Source organism: Pelodiscus sinensis, chromosome 8 (genome assembly GCF_049634645.1).
Source record: "Pelodiscus sinensis isolate JC-2024 chromosome 8, ASM4963464v1, whole genome shotgun sequence".
Taxonomy (NCBI): Eukaryota; Metazoa; Chordata; order Testudines; family Trionychidae; genus Pelodiscus; species Pelodiscus sinensis.
Window position 1 is genome coordinate 84,384 of NC_134718.1, and position 23,241 is coordinate 107,624.

Consider the following 23,241-nt stretch of genomic DNA (forward strand, 5'->3'; position numbering starts at 1 on the left):
CGCACAGGCAAGCCCCTCTCTCTACACAGCTTCACCAGCTCTGCCTTCAAGAGTCGGGCATAGGCCATCTGCCCGCTGGTCCCCTCGGTGCAGACTCACCAGTCTAGCGCTGCAGCGGCCCACAATTCCCAGGAACCGCTTCGCTCTGTCCCCAGCATGCCTGGCTCCAGGGCTCTTGCTTCTACTGCGCCTTGTTGCTCGCCGCTGGAAGCTCCATCCACAGGGTACAGTGCATCCCACTCCTGACACCTGTGTGATGGCGCGTTGGGGTTCCCCCGTCTCCTGCACCCCCGTAATGGCATGAACAGACTCCACCAGCCAGTAGAATAGAGGGAATTTATTGCCTTTCCAGGATACAGCACAGCACAGATGTAATCTGGTTCCAGGGCAGGCCTAAGATGCCTCAGCCCCCCTTGATATGGGGGGGGGGGTCTCGGCTCCTAAACCCAAGCCTATGGCCTAGGCTGCTTCCTCCAGGATACCAGACAGAGACTAACCAACTCTCTTCAAGCCCTGCCCCCAGCCAGGGGCGGCATCCACCTTCCTTTGTTTCTCTCCCTGGGGGTTAGGTGGTCAGACAGGTTTGGAGCCCCCTTTGCATAATGACTCACCCCATGCCCTGCTGGGTCGTGCTACAGACAGCAGAGGTCGCTCCCAGCCCCAGCAAGGTCCCAACACTACGTCACACTACCTCCACTGTCGCTGGAGGTAAGTAGTGGGGCTTCTTGGGGGGGGAGGGAGGAAATTGGGGGGGGGGCCCTGAATGCCTCGTGATCGACTGGTCGGGCCCTCCCGATCGACCAGTCAATCGCGACTGATGGGTTGGTGATCACGGGCATACACTGTCAGGGATAGGGAGACACCCTGACATCAGCCTCCCCAGTCCCGACTCGGCATAGTAGGTAAGAGTAAGGATCCTAGTTGAGAGCAGCTCCATGGCCTGGGCAGGGACAGCCGTGATGGAGCAGGGCAGCAAAAGGAGGGGCACCCATACCTGAGCACAGCGCCCTGAGCAATTGCCTTCCCTTGCCACTATTACATCTAGCCCTGTCCAGAAGTGAGTGGATGGTCAAGGCAGTGGGGGAGGCTGGTCTCCCCTCTCTCCCAGAACTTGTGGAAGGGGGTGAAGGGAAACTGCTGGAATCACCTAGAGCAGTGGTTCCCAACCTTTTTTATACAAGGGACCAGACCAGCAAACCCAGTCACAAACTTTTGGAGGACCGGTAACATTTCCCCCTCAGTGCCAGCCTCCCGCCCTCAGAGCTCCCCAGTGCAAGTCCCTCATCCCAAACGCCTCAGTACCAGCCCCCTGCCCCTTAGAGCCCCATACCAGACTGCCCCAGTGCCAGCCTCCTGTTTTCAGAGCCCTACTGCACCCAATTCCCCAGAGTCTCCCACCAGCGCCAGCCCCCAATATTAGCCCCATTCAGAGCCCCTCACAATGCCAGCCCTGCCCCTATAGCCCCCCCACTCCCAAAGCCACCCAGACCCAGATCCCCACCCCAGTACTCCTCAGTGTCAGGCCCACGCCTCTTAGAACCCCCCATTCCCAGAGCCCCTTAGCATCTGCCCCACACCCCTCACCTAGCCCGGCGCTGCCTCCCAGCTGCCAGCTAAGTGCTGCTGCCCATGTTATGGCTGCTCTACACATGCCAGGCTCCGTGTGGCTCTCCTGCTGCACAGCAAAGCACTCTTCCGCGTCCAGGAAGAGACCCCACCCCTGGCCAGCTCTGCTTGGCTGAGAGGTGGAGCAGACCATGCCCCTCTCAATAACCGCAACAGGAGGGGAGGCACTGGGCTGTGTATCCCAGTCCCGACCCGCACCGTCACCACAGCCAGAGGTCTGCACCCCAGCAGTTGAGAACCGCTGACCTAGAGGGTGGGGGCTTGCAGCAGCAGTGGCTCTTGCATCATCATGGCTGCTGGCAATTGCCTTTACCCTTCCTCTCACATAAAACCAATCAATAGATTATTGAGGGAGTGGGGGCAGGAGACTGGCATTTCTGGACTCTGTACATCTGAGGTGGATATTCCAGAACCTCTTGTCCCCAGCCGCCCCGTTTCCTACAGCCCTTCCTACCCGGGCATTGCTGAGTCCCATCTCCTGAGGTGCATGATTAATGCTCATAAAGAACAATAATGATGTGTTTGGTTTTTTAACTTAATCGCATGCATTAACTGCAATCGACAGCCCTAGTTCACTGTTCTCAGAGATTCGCTCCTGATCATCAGCCCCATCTCTGTGGCCTATCCTAGGGCCATTTACCTGGAGTACACAATTGTTTAAAAGAATGTCCAAAGCCAGCCAAAAGGTATGTTTGTTCTTTAACTAGAACATAAAAATCTAGTTAAGTGACATTTACCAGAACAATTTCCTTTGTGGGATATCACTCACACCAGGTTCTAAACCCTTTGGAAAAGGAATTACAATGGCAATAGGAAGTCAGTGAACAGAATGGAACAGGGCCCTCTAGAATTAATAAGACACGTAACAAGAGATGGACTGAAGTACTGAATCCCACCCAAGTGCAAATGCAATTCCTTACCTGAGCTGCACAAATGCTGTACTGTGTAAACATGGCCTCATAAAGAGCCATCAGTCCACTCTGCCCAGCTGCTGCACACGCTCGTGCCTCCAAGACTGGAATAGCCTTCAAAAATTAGAGAACATAGCTCTCAGCTAATTGACAGGCAGGAATATAAGCAGCCTCAGCCCAACGTCTAAGAGAACAGCAGTGGACTACCTCAGCCACTCACCATGTCCTTTAGCTGGTTCTGTCCTGAATGGAGGGCCTGCCTCACACTTTGAGAGAGTAGGATCTCATGGCGTAATCGCTGTTTTCCAAAAGCTACAGCACCACTGGTAACTATCATCATTTCCCGACCTTGATTCTGCAGCATTGACACCTACAGGTATGGAGAATAAAAATCAGGCCCTAAAGCAGGAAAGTTATGAGCTTACTGATTCCATTCCCCCTCAAACTCATCAAGTACACACTAGATCTGTCCTCGTTACAGGTATGGCTGTCCTCTCTATAGCCTCTACACTCCATTTCATTTTAGGCAACACAAGCAAACTACTATATGGCTTCCATTCATTCCTGGAGCATGTAAAAAAACCAAAACGGTTACTTATCTCATAGCTGTCGTTCTTCAAGATGTGTTGCTCATGTCCATTCCAATTAGGTGTGCCTAAGCCGTGTGCATAGATTTCCCTTAGCAGTATCTGTTGGGCCAGCCACGGAGCCCACTGGAGTGGTGCCACTATATTGGCACATAATGCTGGCCCTCCACCCCCAGTTCCTTCTTGCTGGAATCCTCCAACTAAGGAGGGGTGGGCGGGATTTGGAATGGACATGGGCAACACATCTCGAAGAACAACAGTTATGAGGTAAGTAACCGTTTTTCTTCTTTGAGTGCTTGCTCATGTCCAGTCCAATTCCATAGCAGTATCCTAGAATGTGGGGTCGGAGTCCATCATCACCTACTTCACAATAGACTGCTGCATAGCCCTCCCAAAGGCCGTATCTCCCCTGGCCTGCTGAACAATCACGTAGTGATTGGAAAACGTGTGCACAGAGGATCACATCACTGCTGTGCAAATGTCAAGAATGGGCACCTATGCAACAAACATTCTGGACAACTCATGTGCTCTCGTGGAATGAGCCATCAGCAGGGGCACGGCCTACCCGCAAGGTGGTAAAATAACAGAATTCATAGAATCCTAAGGCTGGAAGAGACCTCAGGAGTCATCGAGTCCAGCCCCCTGCCCAAAGCAGGACCAATCCCAACTAGATCATCCCAGCCAGGGCTTTGTCAAGCCAAGACTTAAAAGCCTCTAGGGATGGAGATTCCACCACCTCCCTAGGTAACCCATCTCAGTGCTTCCCCACCCTCCGAGGGCAATAGTTTTTCCTAATATCCAAACTAGATCTCCCACTCTAACTTGAGACCATTGCTCCTTGTTCTGCCACCTGCTACCACTGAGAACAGCCTCTCTCCATCCTCTTTGGAACCTCCCTTCAGGAAGTTGAAGACTGGTATCAAATCTCCCCTCTCTCTTCTCTTCTGCAGAATAAATAAGCGCAAATCCCTCAGACTGTCCTTGTAGGTCATGTGGTACAGCCCCCTTATCATTTTGGCTGCCCTCCACTGGGCCCTTTCCAATGTGTCCACATTCTTTCTGTATTTGTGGGCCCCAGAATTGGACGCAATACTCCAGATGTGGCCTCACCAGTGCCAAATAAAGAGGAAATCAGCTCTAATGGAGGAAGTGGTCCAGGAGAATAAGCACTGGGCCGATACTGGAGAGCCCTTCATCCTCTTGTCTACTGAAATAAAAAGTTGTGGAGATCTACGGAACGCTCTTGTTCTTTCTATATAAAATGCTAGAGCCTATCTAACATCTAGAGAGTGTATGGATGGCTCTCTAGGCGTGGGGTGGGGTTTCGGGAAGAAAATTGGTAGGTAAATGTCCTGAGACATATGAAAAAGTGAGACTACCTTGGGGAGGAATGCTGGGTGGGACTCCTGGGGCAGGGCTTGAACCTGCCACCCTTGGCTCCCCAGGCAAATGCCCTATCCTCTGAGCCATGCTGGAACCCAGCCCATTACCCTGCCTTCAGGACAACACTTATACACTGGAACCCACCACACCTCCCCATCTTCAGCCCAACCTTGTTCTTAAAGAAAACCGTATGGGGGTTCTGATGTGAGGGCGCTCAACGCCAAAACTCTCTTGGCTGAGGTAATTGCAATCAATGAAGCTGATGGAACACTATTCATTGGGATTATATTCCACAGGTATTCTTCAACATATGAAGTGGAAACAGGAGATACTCACTTCTGACTTCAGCCTAGGCCCTAGGGCAAAATATTTCCCTTTTATTCCCTGAGGGTTCTTCCTCCTCCAACTGAAGACAGAACTCCCACTAGATTATTTCTGCGTACTACATGTTCTCCTCTTGCACCACTCTTTACATAGATTAGGCCACACGTCTGCCTCATTACAGCTTGCTCTTCTGTACACATCTCAGTTTTGCCACAGTATGATAGAAATGGCAGTTCAAGTCTCCTGCTACATTTTAATGTACACATTTTAAGGAGACACTGACTAGCCAGTTTGCAAGAGCACTTAATTTTAGAGCCATAAAGTTACCTGCTCAACAATAGATGCCAACCGCCCAAGAGCCAATCCACACTCATCTCCTCGAGTCACAACAGCGCTCCCCAGCTTCACCACAATTCGTTTAGCATGCTTCAGCTCACTGCGATGTGCAAATGACTTGCCATGGGTTCGACTGAGGGGCACGGTGATAAATGGGATGTTGCTCCAGCAACGGATAGATTCATTCCTTAATACGAGGTTATGGACAGGGAAGCCTGTGGTTAAAAACAAACAAAAATATGAGAGACAGGAACAAATCCCACAATCCCAAATGTTAAACTCATAACTTTGAACACTTACTTCAGACTTTCCAACCCCATATCTGTCAGGATTACCCCACCGTGAACCTAAAATGCCACAATGGGCACTCTTTATTATGACTTCCCAGCCCCTGAAATGTATCCAGTTTCCAAGTGACTAAAAAAGCAATAATGTAAGCCATTGCTGGGCCTGATACACACCACAGTATGTAAGACCCAGACCAATGGCCCATTTAACCCAGTAGGCAGACCACTGACAACTCCCGGTACTTCAGAGAGAATGAAAAGAACAAAGGAATCATTCAGTTCTAGCATATGGAAGTGAGAGGCTTAGGGACACCCACAGCACTGGAACTGCATCCCTTACTACTTTGTCTAATAGTCATTGAAGGACCTATCCTCTACCAACTTTATCTAGCTCTTTGTTGAACCCAGTTACATTTTTGTCCCTCAAAACATCCTCTGGTAGCCAGGCAATAGTACCACAGGTTGAGTATGCATTGTGTGAAGTACTTCCTTTTGTTATTTTAAACCACCGGCCTATTAATTTTATTGGGTGACTGCTAGTTTGTGTGTTATGGAAGGGTGAACAAGGGTGAACAAACATTTCCTTATTCACTTTCTCCACACCAGTCACAAGGCTCATGGATAAAATTCCAGTAAGTGAACCTCTTGATTAACATGGAACTTGGAAAAACCTTCAGGCAGACAGGAAAAGTGTCAATCACAGAATCATTGAATACTAGGACTGGAAGGGACCTCAAGAGGTCATCGAGTCCAGTCCCCTGCCCTCATGGCAGGACCAAATACTGTCTAGAACATCCCTGATAGACATTTATCTAACCTACTCTTAAATATCTCCACAGATGGAGATTCCACAACCTCCCTGGGCAATTTATTCCTGTGTTTGACTACCCTGACAGTTAGGAACTTTTTCCTAATGTCCAACCTAAGCCTCCCTTGCTGCAGTTTAAGCCCATTGCTTCTTGTTCTATCACCAGATGCCAAGATGAACAAGTTTTCTTCCTCCTCCTTATGACACTCTTAGATATCTGAAAACTGCTATCAGGCCCCCCTCAATCTTCTCTTTTCTAAACTAAACAAACCCAATTCCTTCAGCCTTCCCTCATAGGTCATGTTCTCTAGACCTTTCATCATTCTCGTTGCTCTTCTCTGGACCCTCTCCAATTTCTCCACATTTCTTGAAATGCGGTGCCCAGAACTGAACATAATACTCCAATTGAGGCCTAACCAGCGCAGAGTAGAGCAGAAGAATGACTTCTCGTGTCTTGCTCACAAATGACTTCTCGTGCCTTAGGGCAAAGAACACCATGTACAATGGATCAACCATCAAGACTCCTAACCCCCATATTTTCTCAGCTGAAGTAATGGATATGAGGAATGAGGTTTTTAGGGACAAATGACTCAAACAACTCCTCCCCATTGGCTTAAATTGGAGTTCCCTTTAGAGCAGGGGTGGGAGAACCATTTTTGGGTCAGGGTTGCTGACCTACAGAAAAAAAAATAATTTGGAGAATGCACATAAGCGGGAAACAAAAAACCCCAAATTGTCACTGACATGGCCCCCAATTGAGGAGAACGACACTCCCCACATGCCCCTTGCACACCATAACCTAGGAGGGCACAGGCTAGTAGATTTTGTGTGCTTACAAGACTGGGATACAGCTGTGACGGAGTGTGGTGAGAAGAGGAGGTATCGTCCAGCAGAGAGGAAGGAGGTTCTCAGAGCAGCTCGACACAACATTGTGCAATATTTGGGAAGGTAAAAGATACCTGAAAGGAAAAAAAATTCTCATCAGTCTAAATCAACTTGCCTCCCTATTCCCACCACTAAAGTACACACACAGTTCTGCACACTAGGATACCCAGCAGTACATGCCCTTCTCAAATCCTCTGTGGTATTAAGCAGACTTCACTTCCTCCAAGAGCACAATTGCCAGCTGCACTCACAGCAGGCCTTCTGTGGCACACACCACCACCACACCCTGCAATGCAGAACTGATCACAAAAGAGTTATGGTCTGACACATGGGCATCTATGGCTGTACATAAAGCATTTAGCATGCCACATCTTATCAAGGTGGTAAGGTCCCAACTAGGGATGTTAAATTTAGTTTAATCAACTAATTGATTAGTCAATTAGTCAATAAGCAGGGAGCCACATTAGGGTTAGCTGTGCTGGTGCTCAGCGAGGAGGGGTGTGCAGCAGTGGGGAGAGGGACCCTGCAAGAGCCAGGAATCAGGTCCCCCTGCTGTGCTTTAGCCTTTTAAATGTGTTGAGCCAGCAGGCTCTTCATACATTTAAAAAACAGAGGCGCATCTGCAACTAGGCGCAAGCCATGAATCAGCTGATTCCCAGGTCACACCCAGTCCCTGCTACCCTCCTGCCTCCCCTGCCCACAACGGAGATGGTGTAGGGGGAACCAACTTTTAAGCTGACTCCCCCTAGCACCAGCTCCTGCTCCCCCCAACTTGCTGCCTCCGATAGTCGATTAGTCCTCCCCCCGATAAGCTTTTGCTTATCGGATAGTCAACAATCGTTACTGCACAAAGTGAGTAACTTCTCCTTCTTCGAGTGATGTTCCCGTGGGTACTCCACTGTTGGTGACTGTATAGCACTGGAGTATCCATTTAGATGGAAGGTGGGCTTCGGTTAATTGTTACAGACTGCGGAGAGGCCTGCAGTGGCTACTGCAGTATCTGTTGTGAAGCATGGTAGAAGCACGTAATGCTTCATGCAAGTGTGATTGGACAACCATGTTGCTGCACTGCGTATTTCTTGGAGCGAGATTCCCTTGAGGGGGGAGGGACTTGCCGGACAGTGGCACATGCTGCATGGGAGCTCGTAGCTCTGAACACTCTGTGCCCTGGCTGCCGCGCTAGCACTGGGTATCTTTAAATCCGGGACTGTCCCGGAAAGAAAGGGACATATGGTTGCCATATCTCTGCAGCATATCTCGGACTGCCTTGCTGCATACCGGTGTGCCTCAGAACAGTTTAAGAAACGCTGGTGTACATGGTGGGTGAAGGTTTTGCAGGCCCTTCCAGAATCTTTTAGACATGAGGTGGGCAAATATGGAGGACCCATCAATGGGGGGGGGGGAGGGAAGACTGTAATGGCGGCCACGTGCACTCGGAGTGATGAAAGCGATACATTTTGTTGTTTCAGGTACATAATGTATTCCAGTATCAGTGGAGCGGAGCCATAGGTGGTTGGACTCCCCTGTGTGCGCACCACTGTTAAACCATTGCCATTTGTACAGGCAAGTCTTGTGTGTCATTTGTCTCCTGCTACGCAGTAGGACATTTTTCACTTGTTGGGAGCACTGCTGCTCTGCTTCCGAGAACCAGATAGGTACCATGCCATCAGGTGCAAGGAGGTAAAGATTTTTGGAAGGGGCGAAACGTGCCTGTGGACATGGTGGCTGGCCAGTGTATAAACTAAAGAAATCCCGTGTTGGAAACATCAAAAGCACAGTCTGGCATATGGGACAACATATGTGGTGGCTGCCATATGCCCCATGAGTTTGAGGCAAGTTAGGATAGGGACAGTTGGGCTGGTGGTTATAATCGTGATGCGGCTTCTTACATTGGTCGAATTGGTGATTCAGGAGATAGGCATGTGCTGCTGTTGAATCTATGTGAGCCCCTATGAACTCTAGGAACTGTGTGGATTTTTAGTCATTAATAATGAAGTCTAGAAACTGAAGAGAGGCCTTTATGAAACTGATTGTGTCCTTTGTGGTCTGCTGGGAGGGACCTCGGATAAGACAATCATCCAGATAAGGGAAGACTGTGATACCATTGCATCTGAGATGTGCTGCTGTAACCGCCAGAGTCTTGGAGGAGACTCTGGGGGCAGAGGAGAGTCCGAATGAAAGGACTCTGTACTGAAAACAGTCTTGAGGCTATGGTGAAGCATAGGAAACATCTGTACAAGGGATGTATTGTGATGTGGAAATATACATCTTGGAGGTTGAGGGGTTGCAAGCCAGTCCCTCCTGTCCAGTGCCAGAAATATTGTGGTGAGTTACCATTTTGAAACATTGCTTGTGAATGTATTTGTTTAACTGATGTAGGTCCAAGATAGGCCTTCAACCCCTGTTCAGGCCTTCAACTCGTTCTCTTTTCAGTGAGAAAGTAGTTGGACTAAAAACCTCTCCTTTCGTATTGTTTGGAGTAAGGATGTAAAAGACTAGTCAACTATCCGATAAGCCATGGATACCAGGCTCCCTGGCTTTAAAATGCACAAGAGACCCTGCATTTCAAAGCAGGCACCCGTGTGCAGCCCGGAGTCAGTGGGACTTCCCGCTGGCCCCGGGCTGTATGCAGAGTTCCACATTCCTCCTTTGAAATGTACAGGAGCCCCAGCGGAGGCTCTTGTACATTTCAAAGGAGGAATGTGGAAGTGCCTATCGACTAGTCGACGGAAATTCCATCGACTAGTCAATTAACCACATTTTAACATCCTTAGTTTGGAGACTTGTTCGATAGCTCCTATATTGAAAAGGCGTTGAACTGCTTGGTGGAGCAATGTTTTGTGAGAGGGGTCCCTGAAGAGGGAGGGAGAAGGTGGGGAGATTTGAGGGGATTTCTGTGAAAGGGATAAAATATCCACGGATGATGATTTCTAAGATCCAACAATCTGTAGTGATTGCTGGCCATTGATTATAAAAGGGGCACAAGTGGTGGTGAAATATGTTGGCCTTGCCTGGTACTGATGTGGAAGGGAGGTTGAGTAGACCTGCGACCAAATTATCAAATGTGCAGTCTAGAGGCCTGAGTCGCAGAAGAGCAGTTGTTTCGAGCTCTTCTGCGTTGGTTCCATGGTCGAAAGCAGTTTTGTTCAAAAGGTCGATATTGTTGTTGTCTGCTAAAGGCTGTATCCCTGTAGTTTGACAGGAAGTGCTACACACCCTTCGGTGGGGGGAGTGTACATCCCCAATGTGCGCCAGGTGGTGCGCGAATCTTTGCTAGAGTGCAAGCCTTTGTCGGTCCCTGCAGCAATTTGGCTTTATCTAATGGCAGGTCCTCTACTTTGGCCTGGAGATCCTTAGGGACTCTGGCTGCTTGAAGCCAAGATGCATGCCTCATTACTACAGACGCTGCAGTAGCTCTTGCCACAGTATCTGCAGCACTGAGGACCATTTGTAGAGCTGTACAGCATATAGTACCCTCTTTAATGACCGCTTTAAGGATTGGTCTCTTGTCCTCTGCGAGATGCTGCATGAGCTCTGTTAGTTTTGCATAATTATCAAAATCATGACTGGCAAGTAGTGCTGTGGAATTGGCTATGCAAAGCTGAAGGGTTGAGAAGGAGTACATTTTCTTCCCAAAGACATCCAGGTGTTTGTGGTCTTTGTCCAGTGTATGTGCTTTGTGTTGAGGGTTTTTGGATCTTCACAGAAAAGGGTTGAGGGAGGAAGGAAGTATAGAAAGTCCATGCCTCTTCATGGGACAAAGTACTTTCTATCAGCCCTTTTGTTGGTTGGAGGGGTGGGGGTAGGGGAGCCGTGGCTGGTGTTTGCAATATTTCAACAGCTGCCTCAAGTATTGCTTCATCTTGAGGCAGAGCAATTTTGGATTTTGCAGAGGGCTGCAGGTTCTTTAAAAGCCTGTGGTGTTTTTCCTGCACCTCTGATAAGACGACCTCCTGACTGAGTGCCACTCTTTTGAATAAGTCCTGGAATTGTTTGAGGTCGTCATTAGGTGTTGGATCATTTGAGATAACCGCTTCATCAGGAGTAGAGAGGAGTTACAGTTTGGTGGCATCTCTGACTGTGGGATCATTCTCAATCTGCCCTTCCTTGAATCCGAGCCCTCAGATGGGGAATGCAATGGATCTGAGTGTATAGAGGGCTGTGACCTCTGTGCAGGTGTAGGAGGGGCAGCTGGAGGTGTGTCGTGGTGCCCAGTAGCGATAGGGGGACCATCGGCTATTATGCCTGGAATAGTGCTGCCAATCAGGGTGCCACGGGGATATGGAGAAGGCGGTAGCCTGTATGCCCCATATGATGCATGTGCTCTATCAGGGGAGGAGTGTTGCAAGGAGAAAATACTCCTCATATCCCCGCAGTAGGCACTGACTAGTGATAAAGCAGGTGAGCGTGGTGCAGCTAGCAAGCCCTTTATTGACAATGGGGAAAGTGAACGGTGTCATGCCTAAGGCTCAGTGGTGGATCTGGTTCTACTTCTCCTGTCAGGTATTGGTGGAGCTTGTGTTTTGCACACTGGGGAATGGCGGTGGAATGATGATTTATGTCCCGTGGCTGAGTCCGCTGGCACCTGCAGTGGTGGCATGGTAGCAGTTGATACCCCAGGGGATCTAGGGTTAGTGTGAGGTACTGAAAGGAAGCTGCAGCTACCCCATCACTTCTCAGCGCCAGTGCTGAAGGTTGCGCTGGGGGTTCACACTGTGCCGGGGATAGCGAGTGTGCCCACAGCATCCCAGGTGCCATTAGTGACAGTGATGCCTCTGTTACATGAGGGCCCTTAGTAGGTGCCCTTTTTGATGGCTGGGCAGCTGGTTTCACTGCTTGTTTAGAGAGTGCTTGTGAGCCTGTTAGTGAGGAGGCTCAAGATTTTGCCATGCCTGGTTCATCTCCCTTACTCATTCTATGGAAAGCACATTGGAAAAAATAATCCCAACTATACATATAATATGATGGGGACTAATTTAGCTATAACTATGCAAGAGAGAGATCTTGGAGTCATTGTAGATAGTCTATAAGGTGCCACAGGACTCCTCGCCGCTACTGCACACTGAGTGGATGTTTTCAGAGAACTAACTGAAGTATAGGAGCATAAGTTTTCGAGGGCAAAGACCCACTTCGTCAGATGCATGCATCTGACGAAGTGGGTCTTTGCCCTCGAAAGCTTATGCTCCTATACTTCAGTTAGTCTATAAGGTGCCACAGGACTTCTCGCCACTTTTGCAGATTCAGACTAACACGGCTACCCTTCTGATTAGTGTGCAGTGGCAGTCAAAAAAGCAAACAACGTTAGGAATCATTAAAAAAGGGATAGAGAATCTCTTAATGCCTCTATATAAAACCATGGGATGCCCACACCTTGAATACTATGTACTGATGGGATCACCTCATCTAAAAAAAAAAAAAGATATCTTTGCATTAGAAAAGGGCAACAAAAACGATTAGGGGTTTGGAATGGGGCCCATATGAAGGACTTGGTCTTTTCAGCTTAGAAAAGACGAGACTAAGGAGGAATATGAAAGAGGTCTATAAAATCATGACTTACGGAAAAAGTGAATGAGGAAAAGTTATTTACTGATTCCCACAATAGAAGAACTAGGGGTCACCAAGTGAAATTAATAGATAGCGGGTTTAAAACAAACAGAAGGAAGTTTTTCTTCACTTAGCACACAGTCAGCCTGTGGAACTCCTTGCCAGATGATGTTGTGAAGACCAGGACTTTAACAGGGTTCAAAAAAGAGCTAGAAAGAGTCATGGAGGTTAGGTCCATCAATAACTATTAGACAAGATGGGTAGGAATGGTGTGCCTAGCCTCTGTTTCTCTGAAGGTGGATGACAGGGGAGGGATCATGTAAGGATTATCTGTTGTGTTCCCTCCCTCTGGTGCATCCAATATTGGCCACTGTCGGCAGACAGGATACTGGGTTGAATGGACTGTTGGCGTGACCCAGCATGGCCGTTATGTTCTTATTCTTGACAGGAGGGAGTGGGCTGGTGAGGGTCTGGTTTCGAGCACGCTTTTAAAGGACTGGAGGGGTTGCCCTGAGGGGATGTCGCAGCCAAGCCCTTACTGCCCCCTTTATAGTTATGGGGGGGGGGGGGGGGGAGTCTAGAGCGTTGTCAATGGACAGTATGTGTATTGTGAGCTCTCTTTCCCTGTGAGCTCTTGCTGTCAGGCTGCAACAGTGGACACATTTTTGTGGTACATGCGTGTCCCCCAAACAGCATATACATTTGTTGTGACCATCAGAAGCTGGCACAGAGTCTTGGCATTTGTCACATCTTTTGTCTTTAGGAGAGCCTGGCGTGTCTCCCAATGGCGGACTATGATGCTTATAGTTGTATAAGCAGAGCCGTCTGTGCTTGGTTGCTTTGTGGGATTTTCTTTTTTTTTGTAATCCTGGGTGCTTCTAACTAAACTACTATGTCTTTGCTTTCCAGAAGTGCACTGAGGAGTGGGTTTGAGCACTGTCCATAGCTGAGGGCGGCGAAAAAGGAACTGAGGAAAAGGTAGGAATGTCGCTCTCTGCTTGCGCATCTGCAGCCTGCCTGCATGTCTCTGATCTGTGGCGCCAGGACAAGCCCAATACCAACCGTGGAGCACCCATGGGGACTTCACTCAAAGAAGAACTAAGTTTGCTTTTGTAAATTTAATGCATACCTACAGAGGGAGGAATTATGTTATGGTTTTCAGTTTCACGATCACATGCTGGCCCTTCACTACTCCCTAAAGCAGCTAGCAAACTATCCCAAGTCCTATTGTGCCCCCTCTCTGCTCTATGGAGATAGGATACAGGGTGGGAGAGTGGGCACCCTGACATCAGCAATCTCTTCTCCCTTGCACAGAAAGCAGGAGGTTCCTGAGGAGACAGCTCTAAGGCAAAGGGCAGGCGATGTGCAGCAGTGGAGGGAGGGGCAGCTGAAGTGCAGGCACTTGGTAGCCTCTTGGCCAAACTAGTCAGGATCATCTGTCAGAGGCTCCAAGATCTACCAGCAGATTCTGATCTACTGGTTGATAACAATGATGAATAGGATTTAAGAATCAACTCAAACCACTTTCTGTTCCAAATACAAGGCACTTTTTAAAAAACATTCCCTTCAATAACAAGTATAATGCAGCAAGCCATTTTTTTAAAACTTCACCTGTTTTTCAAGGAAGGAATAAGCATGCTACATGTGCTATACAGATTGCTTAATGCATGCCCAGAAGACACTGATATTAAGAGTAAGGATAAGAACCTGCATAGACCAGATTAGTAGGACTGGTAGTCAAAAACTAAACGCTAAAGAAATTTCCCACTAAATATTGGAAACCCTCATTTAAAAGAAGAAATATGGGAGAGAAGGGCAAAGCCACTCTTGTGTTATTTTTCCAGAAAGAAAATGTTACTCACTGTTGAGAGATTATATCTATCCATGGTACATATATGGCCCACACCACCATAGTATCTGAGCATCTCAATCTTTCACCACATCTTCCCTTAACACCATTAGGGTAGGGCGGTATAGTATCCCCCATTTTATAGATAGCGAACAGAATGAAGAAAGTGGTTTTCCTAACACCACACATGAAGCCTGCGGCGGAACAAGGAATGAACCCAGGCCTCCCAATTCCTAAGTGACCACCTTTACCACTGGACCATCTACTATATACAATGGGCAATGAAGTAGAGTCTATGCTTCCTGGGAATTTAACTTGGCTTTTTCTGGTGGATTGAGAATTCTAACCTTAATGTTACAATTTTTTGTATTTAATTTCCTTAGAATTTAAATTTAAAAAACAGAATCAAAAGCATATAAACAAATTGTTAAGAACTTGCATTTCTCTCAATGCCCAATTTTGAAATACATAAGATATGTTACCTGAAAAGGGCCCCCACACACAATCTTTTATTTAAGCGATTCTGTGCTAAGCCAAGGAGGATGAGAAAATTCATGCTCAAAAAAGGCAATTGTATAAAAACAGCTATGATTCACATCAAGTAGTACTCAGAATAAAGCACGGTTTTGCCCACAGACAGCAAATAAATTCACTCATGCTTTATAACAGTTTACAATATTCAGACGGCAACAATGCAGAATACAAGATCTATCCCAAGTTTTACCCTCCTTTGTCAGGAATCCATTCCAGCGACATAAAAATGGCCAAAGGTCTATCCAACCCAGTATCCCGTCTTCTGACTGGTCAATGCCAGGAGCCCCAGCGGGAATGAACAGAACAGGCAATCATCAAGTGATCTCGCCCCCTGTCACCCATTCCCAGCCTCTGACAAACAGAGGCTAGGGACACCATTCCTATCCATTCTGGCAAATAAGCATTGATGGACCTCACCTTCACGAATCTATCTAGTTCTTTTTTGAACTCTGTGAAAGTCTTGGTCTTCACAACATCAAGCAACAAGTTGTATCAGAAAAATCTGCATCCAAAAGCATCAGGGATCCCTATGAAGAAGAAAAGCCTGTATTTCCTCTCAATAAGAGAGTAAGTATAAAACTCTTCTAAAGTGCTGAGTATCTCAACTATAAAATGCAATTCTACAAGTTAAGTGACTTGCCCAGATGATTCAGACAATCTGCAGCAAAGTTCGGAATAGACTCCCAGGCCCATACTCTAAACTGTTCTTCAAACTGCATGGGTTAGTTTGCCCCTTCGTCAATGTTATCGTCAGGCCCAATGGTCACTCAAGCACAAACAGGAAATTAATCTTACTCAAAACAGACTGCAAAATGCAATCTCCGGATATACAAAAATCCTATCACCTGCAAATATCAGTCCACGTGCAGAGGTCAGAACAGTTAGAAAATTTGTTTCTGTACCTGACACGTCCTGCTGTGATACGAGAAAAATTTCTGACAGCAGCAGCAGTGAAGCCAGCAGGAGCTACAGAGACGTCAGGAAACAAGACTACATTTCTGTAGAATCAACTGAAGACAGACACAGCTCATCTGCAACAGCCAATCCCAGAGCTTCCAGCACTACAAGCCAAATCAGCTCCACCAGGGCATTCCAAGAGCTATTCCAGAAGCTGACGTATCCTCAGTCCAAGCTCTTCCCTCCCATCAGAACACACCTCTCCCACCCTGTCCCAGAAGCTGATGTAACTCTACTCCACGTTGCAGCACAAAATCCAGAGTTTTAAGACTATAGCATCAATAAATGGTTTATGAGTGGCAAGCCCCAGCATAAACCAGACAGACCAACTCCCACGCTTAGCACAAAGCATGCTGGTTTCCCCCATCCTGCACCCTCATTTCTCCAAGCCTACTAGTTTTCTAATAATATATGCAGACTGGCTGCAGATGCCCTCCTCTCTACTTTCAGGGACAGGCTGGTCCTCAATTCTACCTTTACTCCAACCTCTTTGCCCCCCTCACCCCCTGCTTTTCTGTAACCTCACAGGTCTTTTCACTATGGGGAGAGAGAAATTGCTCTTTGCTGACTTCCTCTTCAATGACAGTGAAGGGAAAGCCATTGTAGGTCTGGGGTTTTTTGGGTTTTTTTTTTTTATAACAGCGTTTGTAATTTCTATATTCCTTTCATCTTCAGAGACATTACAAAATGCAAGCTGACTTCTCTGCTTTATTCAGACATTTTGGCTCTAGTCCTATTTTCCTAGTGCAATTCCAAACAAATTCAGCAATGCACACTATTAAGATTGGCATAATCTTAATATTTGGTGTTATTAAATCTCTGGCTACTTAGGTTGCATTACCCAAGAATTTTAACTTTCGTATTTTTTTAATGAAGTAAATTTCTAAGCCCTCATGGCTGCAGGGAACAACTTTAAAATCTGTAGTCGTTTTATTATTACTAGTTGTATCAGTTTGTAGTTTCAAACTGCTTGGCTGCTAAATGTGCTCAGGCTGCACGAGTGTGTCTACCAGCCAGCCAGTTTGCAGCTACTCCAGGGGGTGGCAGTGGGGCACAATAGAATCCCCAAGCCGGACTCACTCGTGTTTTGGGGGGGCAGCGCCCCAAGATCGACATATGGCCAGGTCAGTCCCGCTCCACCCCCCCGTGCCTCTAGCCAGCCCCACTTCTCCCAACCCCCTCTCGGACAGCCAGTTCTCCCCCACTTCTCCTCCCAATCTCCCTTGGCCAGCCCCGCTGCCCGCGTCCAGCCCTGCTTCCGGCTGCCGCTTCTCTCTCCCCTCCCCCCTCCCCCCACATCTTCCCTGGGCAGCTCCCTACCCCCGACCTCACGCCCCCCGGCAGCCCTGCTTCTGCCGGCCCCCCCATTCTCTCCCGGCCAACTCCGATACCCCAGGCAAGCCTTGCTTCCGGCAGCCGCTTCTCCCCTACTCCTCCTCCCGATCAGCCCCCTGCGCAGCTCTACTTCCGCTGGCTGCTCCCCGCCCCCAAAATCTCCAAAGTCCACCCTGATTCCCATGTCCACTGCTGCTTCCACTGGCGGCTCTCCCCTCCTCCTTCCCTCCCGACTGCAAATGACCAAAAAAAAAAAAATGGGGGAGTGGTAAAATAGGAAAAGGACATGTTGCTGATCCAGAATGATCTGGCTTGGTTGGTAAACTTGGTGAAAACATATAGGCTGCGTCTACACTGACATGATTTTGCGCAAATACTTTTAAAGGAAAAGTTTTTCCGTTAAAAGTATTTGCGCAAGAGAGCATCTATACTGGCATGTGCCTTTGTGCAAAAGCATCCATGCCAGTGTAGACGCTCTCTTGAGCAAGAAAGCTCCGAAGGCCATTTTAGCCATTGGGCTTTTTTGCGCAAGAAATTGATGTTACCTGTCTACACTGGCCTCTTGCGCAAGAGGACGTATCCCTGAGCGGGAGCATCAGAGTACTTGCACAAGAAGCACTGATATTGTACATTACAATGTCTGTGTTCTTGCGCAAATACTCGCAGCCAGTGTAGACATGTGGCAAGATTTTGTGCAAAAACAGCTGCTTTTGTGCAAAATCTTGACAATGTAGACACAGCCATACTGGACTTTAATATGGCTACATCTAAAATTTATAAATCTAGGAACAGAGAATGTGTCCCATGCTTACAGCATGGCAGGGTCTGTCCTGGGAAGCAGCAAGTCTGAAAAAGGGCTGCAGCAGGGAGAAAGAGCTCTCGCCTCAAGCCCTGAAGCTGCCGCAGCCAGTGGGAGGAAGGATAGACACAGAGCTGCAGGCCTTAGCACTAAGCTGCCATTGCCAGAAGAATGGAACACCTCTACAGCAGGGAGCAGCCCCACACCAGAGCCTGCACCCCCTGCCAGAGCCCTTGCACCCTCTCTGTTGCAGTCCCACCCAAAAGCCTGCATCCCCAGCCAGATCCCTCACACTCCTGAACTCAAACCCTCTGCCCCAGTCCTGAGTCCCCTTCCACACTCAGAAGCCAGTGGCTCCAATGCCACCACATGAATGTTAGGTGCACCAATATGAAGGTGATGTGCAACTCGGAGTTGAGGTGTCACACATCTCCTCCACACTTGGTGCACGTAAGAAAATTCATTCTGCTCAGGGGTGGAAAAAAAAAACCAGAGGGAACACTGGTGGATAGTCAGCTGAACATGAGCTCTCAGTGTGATGATGTGGCCAAAAGCAGAAATGAGATTTTAGGATACAGAAACATAATCTTGAGTAGCAGAGAAATTATTTTATTTCAACATTTGACACTGGTATACCACTGCTGGAATACTGTGTCTACTTTTGGCCTCCACAATTCAAGGAGGCTTTTGATATACTGGCAAAGATTCAGAGAAGAGCTACAAGAATGATTAGAGGATTAAAAAACATGCCTTTTAATAATAGATTCAAGGAGGTCAAATTATTTATCTTAGCAAAGAGAAAGTTAAGGAGTGATTTCCCTACATGCGGAAAAATCTGATAATGGGCTCTTCATTCAAACAAAGGTTTACCAGGATCCAATGGTTGGAAGTTAAAACTTGACAAATTAGCGTTAGAAACAAGGTGTATTTTTTTAAACAGAGCAATTAACCATTGAAATAATTTACCACATGCTGTAGTGGATTATCCACCACAGACAAGCTTTAAAACGACAATTCAACGTTTTTCTGAAAGGAACTGCTCTGGGAATTATTGTGAGGAAGTTCTCTGTCTTGTATGATAAAGGTCAGACTAGATGATCACCTTCTGGCCTTAGAATTTATGAAAAGAAGTCAGCATTTGGAAAGTGGAACATCTCCACACAGGACACACAGATGGAAACGACAAAGCAGTGATTTAAGGAGGACTCATGAATGAAGGATTTGGAGGCGCAGAGAGGATATTTTAGGCAGATGAGATGAAGATAGAATCATGCTTCTGTAATGGGGACCCAGTTTAACTGACAGACCAACTAAGATTAAAGCAGCCTCATTTAACGGAGGTGGGAGGGGACGGAGGGAAGGGGGAAAGGGAGAGTGTGTCAGACTCCAGGTTTAGAAATCAAGCCGTAAGCTGCAGCAGAAAGATCCTGGACATCCCCAGAGAATCCTGACCTCAACCCAACAAGTGTTATAAAGGGTGAGGAAACTGACAAAAGGAACTATATAATGGGGCTCATGGGGTACATCTAGACTACGCTAGACTTTCGAAAGAGGATATGCAAATGCTGCAGGAATTTGCATATCTTCTTAGAGCTCACTTTCAAAAACGACACTTTCAAAAGTGAAAGTAATCTAGACACAATTTTGTCAGCCAACACTCCCATTTGTCGACAAGCCACTTTTCCTTAAAAAATTAGGTTTACGTGGCTTGTCGACACACAGGGGTTTGCCAACAAAACCGCGTCTAGATTACTTTCAGTTTTGAAAGTGCCGCTTTCGAAAGTGAGCTTGAAAGAAGCATATCCTTTTCTGAAAGTCTAGCATAGTCTGGACATAGCCATGATTTTTGTATATGTCTGTTTCTTGTGCAATTAAGTAAAGAGCAATAACTTTTTAGAATCCTGGGCAAAGTCTGCATTCACTAGGTAATAAACATCACATGCCTTGGAGAGTTATCCTGTGAACGCAGTTTCCATAACATTGGAGTTTTGCGAGGGGGATGCTTATGATAAAAAGGAGTCAGCACTCGTCCCAGAGGCTAGGCAGTTGGGACCATCAGGTCACAACTTTCAGTACCGTGGAGTGCAGATCTTGTGTCTAGCACCAGTGTGCCTAGAGACCCCAAGCCAAAGGCAGTGCCTGGGCTCCCTTCAGATTTCAAAGGCTTAAAGTACATAGTCTTCAGCATTTGGCTATCCTACAGCAGTCTGGTCCGTATCTGATAGGGGGAACTCCAGATACTCTGGGTGGAGATACTCAGGGGTTTTTCGACCGCTACTTCCTTATCCCCAAGGCCAAAGGGGGACTACAGTCCCATTCTAGACCTAAGGAACTTAACCTTGTTTGTAAAGAAAGCAAAATTCCAGATGGTCACCTCAGCATCTATCATCCCTTCCCTACAGAAAGGAGACTGGTACACTGCCCTCGATTTGAGGGATGCATATTTTCACAACTCAGCGATCCCTGCCTACAGGGGGTTTCTGAGGTTTACAGTGGGTCGGGCTCACTTTCAGTTTGCGGTGCTACCATTTGGCCTCTCCACTGGGTAAAACTGCATGGCAGAAACCAGTCAATGGAAGCTGTGATGACTGTGTTGGGAGCCAGCTACTTTGAGCACCCTCGGACTGAAGCAGGCAGGGAGCCTGCCTGAGGGTCCTGCTGGGCTGCTGGCCAGAAGCCACTTAGGTAAGAACCTCCCAACCACAGTCTGGCTATGGCACCCCATCTCCTCCCACACCCTCCCTGCCCCAGGTCACCACCCAAGATCTCTGTATCCCCTCTCCTCCAGGTCACAACCCCTTCCTGGACTCTGTACCCCCTTCTACAGTCCTCCTTCAGGCCAGAATCCTCTCCTACACCATACCCCCTTCCCATTCCTGCATCCCAATCACCTGCCCCAGGTAACCACCAAAACTCTCTGCACCCTCCCCTGTGTCCCAGCTCTCCTCCCACACCCGGCACCACCTCCTACACACCTCTCCCACATCAGAATCTTCTCCTGCACCCATATCCCCTCCTGGACCCTGCATCACAATCCCTTATTTCAAGTTCCCTTCTGCACACAATTTCTGTCCCAGACACTGTACCTCAAACATAGAAAAGTGTGGCCATGATCAATTACCAAAATCTTGAAGTGGGCTCCCATCAAAAATTATTGGCCACCTCTGGCATGCACCCATTATCAATGTACTTAGGTTGATGCAGTGCGAGTGCAGATACTGTATTACTCAAATTAACCCTATCTGTACCCCAGCAGCAGTCCCACAATGCTCCACATTGACCACTCTGCTCAAAATTGGCAATTCCCCTGCCAGGGGTCATGGCTCCCTTTCAAAACTGTGGGTAAATCTACACTTGCTCCCTAGTTCAAGCTAGGGATGCAAATGTAGGCGACCAAAATTGCTAATGAAGAGGGGATTTAAATATCCCATACTTCATTAGCATGATCTCGCCACTGCATTGTTCGAACCCCTTGGTTCGAACCAACATTAATCCTCAAACAGGATCCTCAAAGAGGAGTAATGTTAGTTCAGGGGGTAGCCAAGTTAGTCTGTACAGGAAAAAAAACAACAAATGGTCTTGTAACACTTTATAGACTAACAAAACACGAAGATGGTATCATGAGCTTTCATGGGCACAGCCCACTTCTTCAGATGACTGGTCAAATAGGGAATGCCATTTTTGACAAAGTGTCACTCCCCTTTCCCCCCAAACAATGCTTCCTAAATAGGAAATGAGGAAAGAAACTGAAGAAGAGATTACAAGGAGAGATTAATAAAACCGGGACTTTTCAGTTTAGAAAAAAGATGACTAAGGAGAGATACACTAGAAGTCTATAAAGTCATGGTCTGGAGAAAGTATATAAGGAAGAAGTATTTACTCCTCATTAACACAAAAAATAAGGATTACCAAATGAAATTAACAAGCAGCAGATTTAAAAACACATAAAAGGAAGTATTTCTTCCCACAACACCATCAGCCAGGGCAAAAGCTTGCCAGAGAATGTTGTGAAGGATAAGACTATATCAAGGTTCAAAAAAGAATTAGATAAATTCAAGGAAGACAGATCCATCAATGGCTATTAGCCAAGATGTCAGGGATGGTGTCCCTGGCCTGTTTTACAGAAATTTGGAAGGGGTAATAGGGAATGAATTACCTGTTCTGTTAATTCTCCCTGGAGCACCTGAAATTGGCCACTGCTGGCAGACATGGCCGACATGGACATGATCTGGCTGTTCTTATGTAATAACCATTGATTTGTAACGTTGCATGTGATGTACATGAAGTATGCCAGATCTCCACACTATAGTCTTAGCATTGTGTTTAGTGCATCCCCTATGATGCCTATCGTACCATACCAGCTTTCAGAAAGGGTACTGGAAAAACCTTTCAGGGTGCTGCTTCTGGGTCTTGTTCAGCAGCTGCTCTTTTATTTAAATTATTACTTTAAAGTCAGCTTCATCCTATTAGGTATAATAAGTATCAAGTTCACCAGAAAGAAAAGGAGCCCCGCCCCCCAGCATCGCCACACAAGGAAACTGCCCCCCCATCCCCGCAAGCCCCACTCCCCAGCATCCCCACACAAGGTAACTGCCCCCCCATCCCCGCCCCCCAGCATCCCCACACAAGAAAACTGCCCCCCCATCCCCGCAAGCCCCGCCCCCCAGCATCCCCACACAAGGTAACTGCCCCCCCATCCCCGCAAGCCCCGCCCCCCAGCATCCCCACGCAAGGGAACTGCCCCCCGTCCCCACAAGCCCCGCCCCCAGCATCCCCACGCAAGGGAACTGCCCCCCCATCCCCACAAGCCCCGCCCCCAGCATCCCCACGCAAGGGAACTGCCCCCAGCATCCCCACGCAAGCCCCGCCCCCAGCATCCCCACGCAAGGGAACTGCCCCCCATCCCCGCCCCCCAGCATCCCCATGCAAGGGAACTGCCCCCAGCATCCCCACGCAAGCCCCGCCCCCAGCATCCCCACGCAAGGGAACTGCCCCCCATCCCCGCCCCCCAGCATCCCCATGCAAGGGAACTGCCCCCCCATCCCCACAAGCCCCGCCCCCAGCATCCCCATGCAA

General features: G+C 47.9%; 1 protein-coding gene across 7 annotated transcripts in view; it reads right to left on the minus strand.

Annotated features, from left to right (window-relative positions):
• Positions 1-23,241, minus strand: part of ALDH18A1 (aldehyde dehydrogenase 18 family member A1) — a 98,938-nt gene that overhangs the window by 69,140 nt on the left and 6,557 nt on the right. For 5 of the 7 annotated variants that reach the window (XR_012905502.1, XM_006129393.4, XM_075934429.1 and 2 more), the window contains exons 2-5: positions 7,099-7,221; positions 5,159-5,382; positions 2,758-2,907; positions 2,547-2,651 (exon numbers count right to left, since the gene is read on the minus strand). Coding sequence is in view for 6 of the 7 variants with exons in the window: in XM_006129393.4 (XP_006129455.2) it covers positions 2,547-2,651; positions 2,758-2,907; positions 5,159-5,382; positions 7,099-7,192 (573 nt within the window). In the remaining variant the exon portion in view is untranslated. Of the gene's footprint in view, positions 1-2,546; positions 2,652-2,757; positions 2,908-5,158; positions 5,383-7,098; positions 7,222-15,491; positions 15,511-15,976; positions 16,129-23,241 lie in introns of those variants that run through there. The other 2 variants (XM_014576689.3, XM_075934428.1) reach the window with 2 other exon arrangements.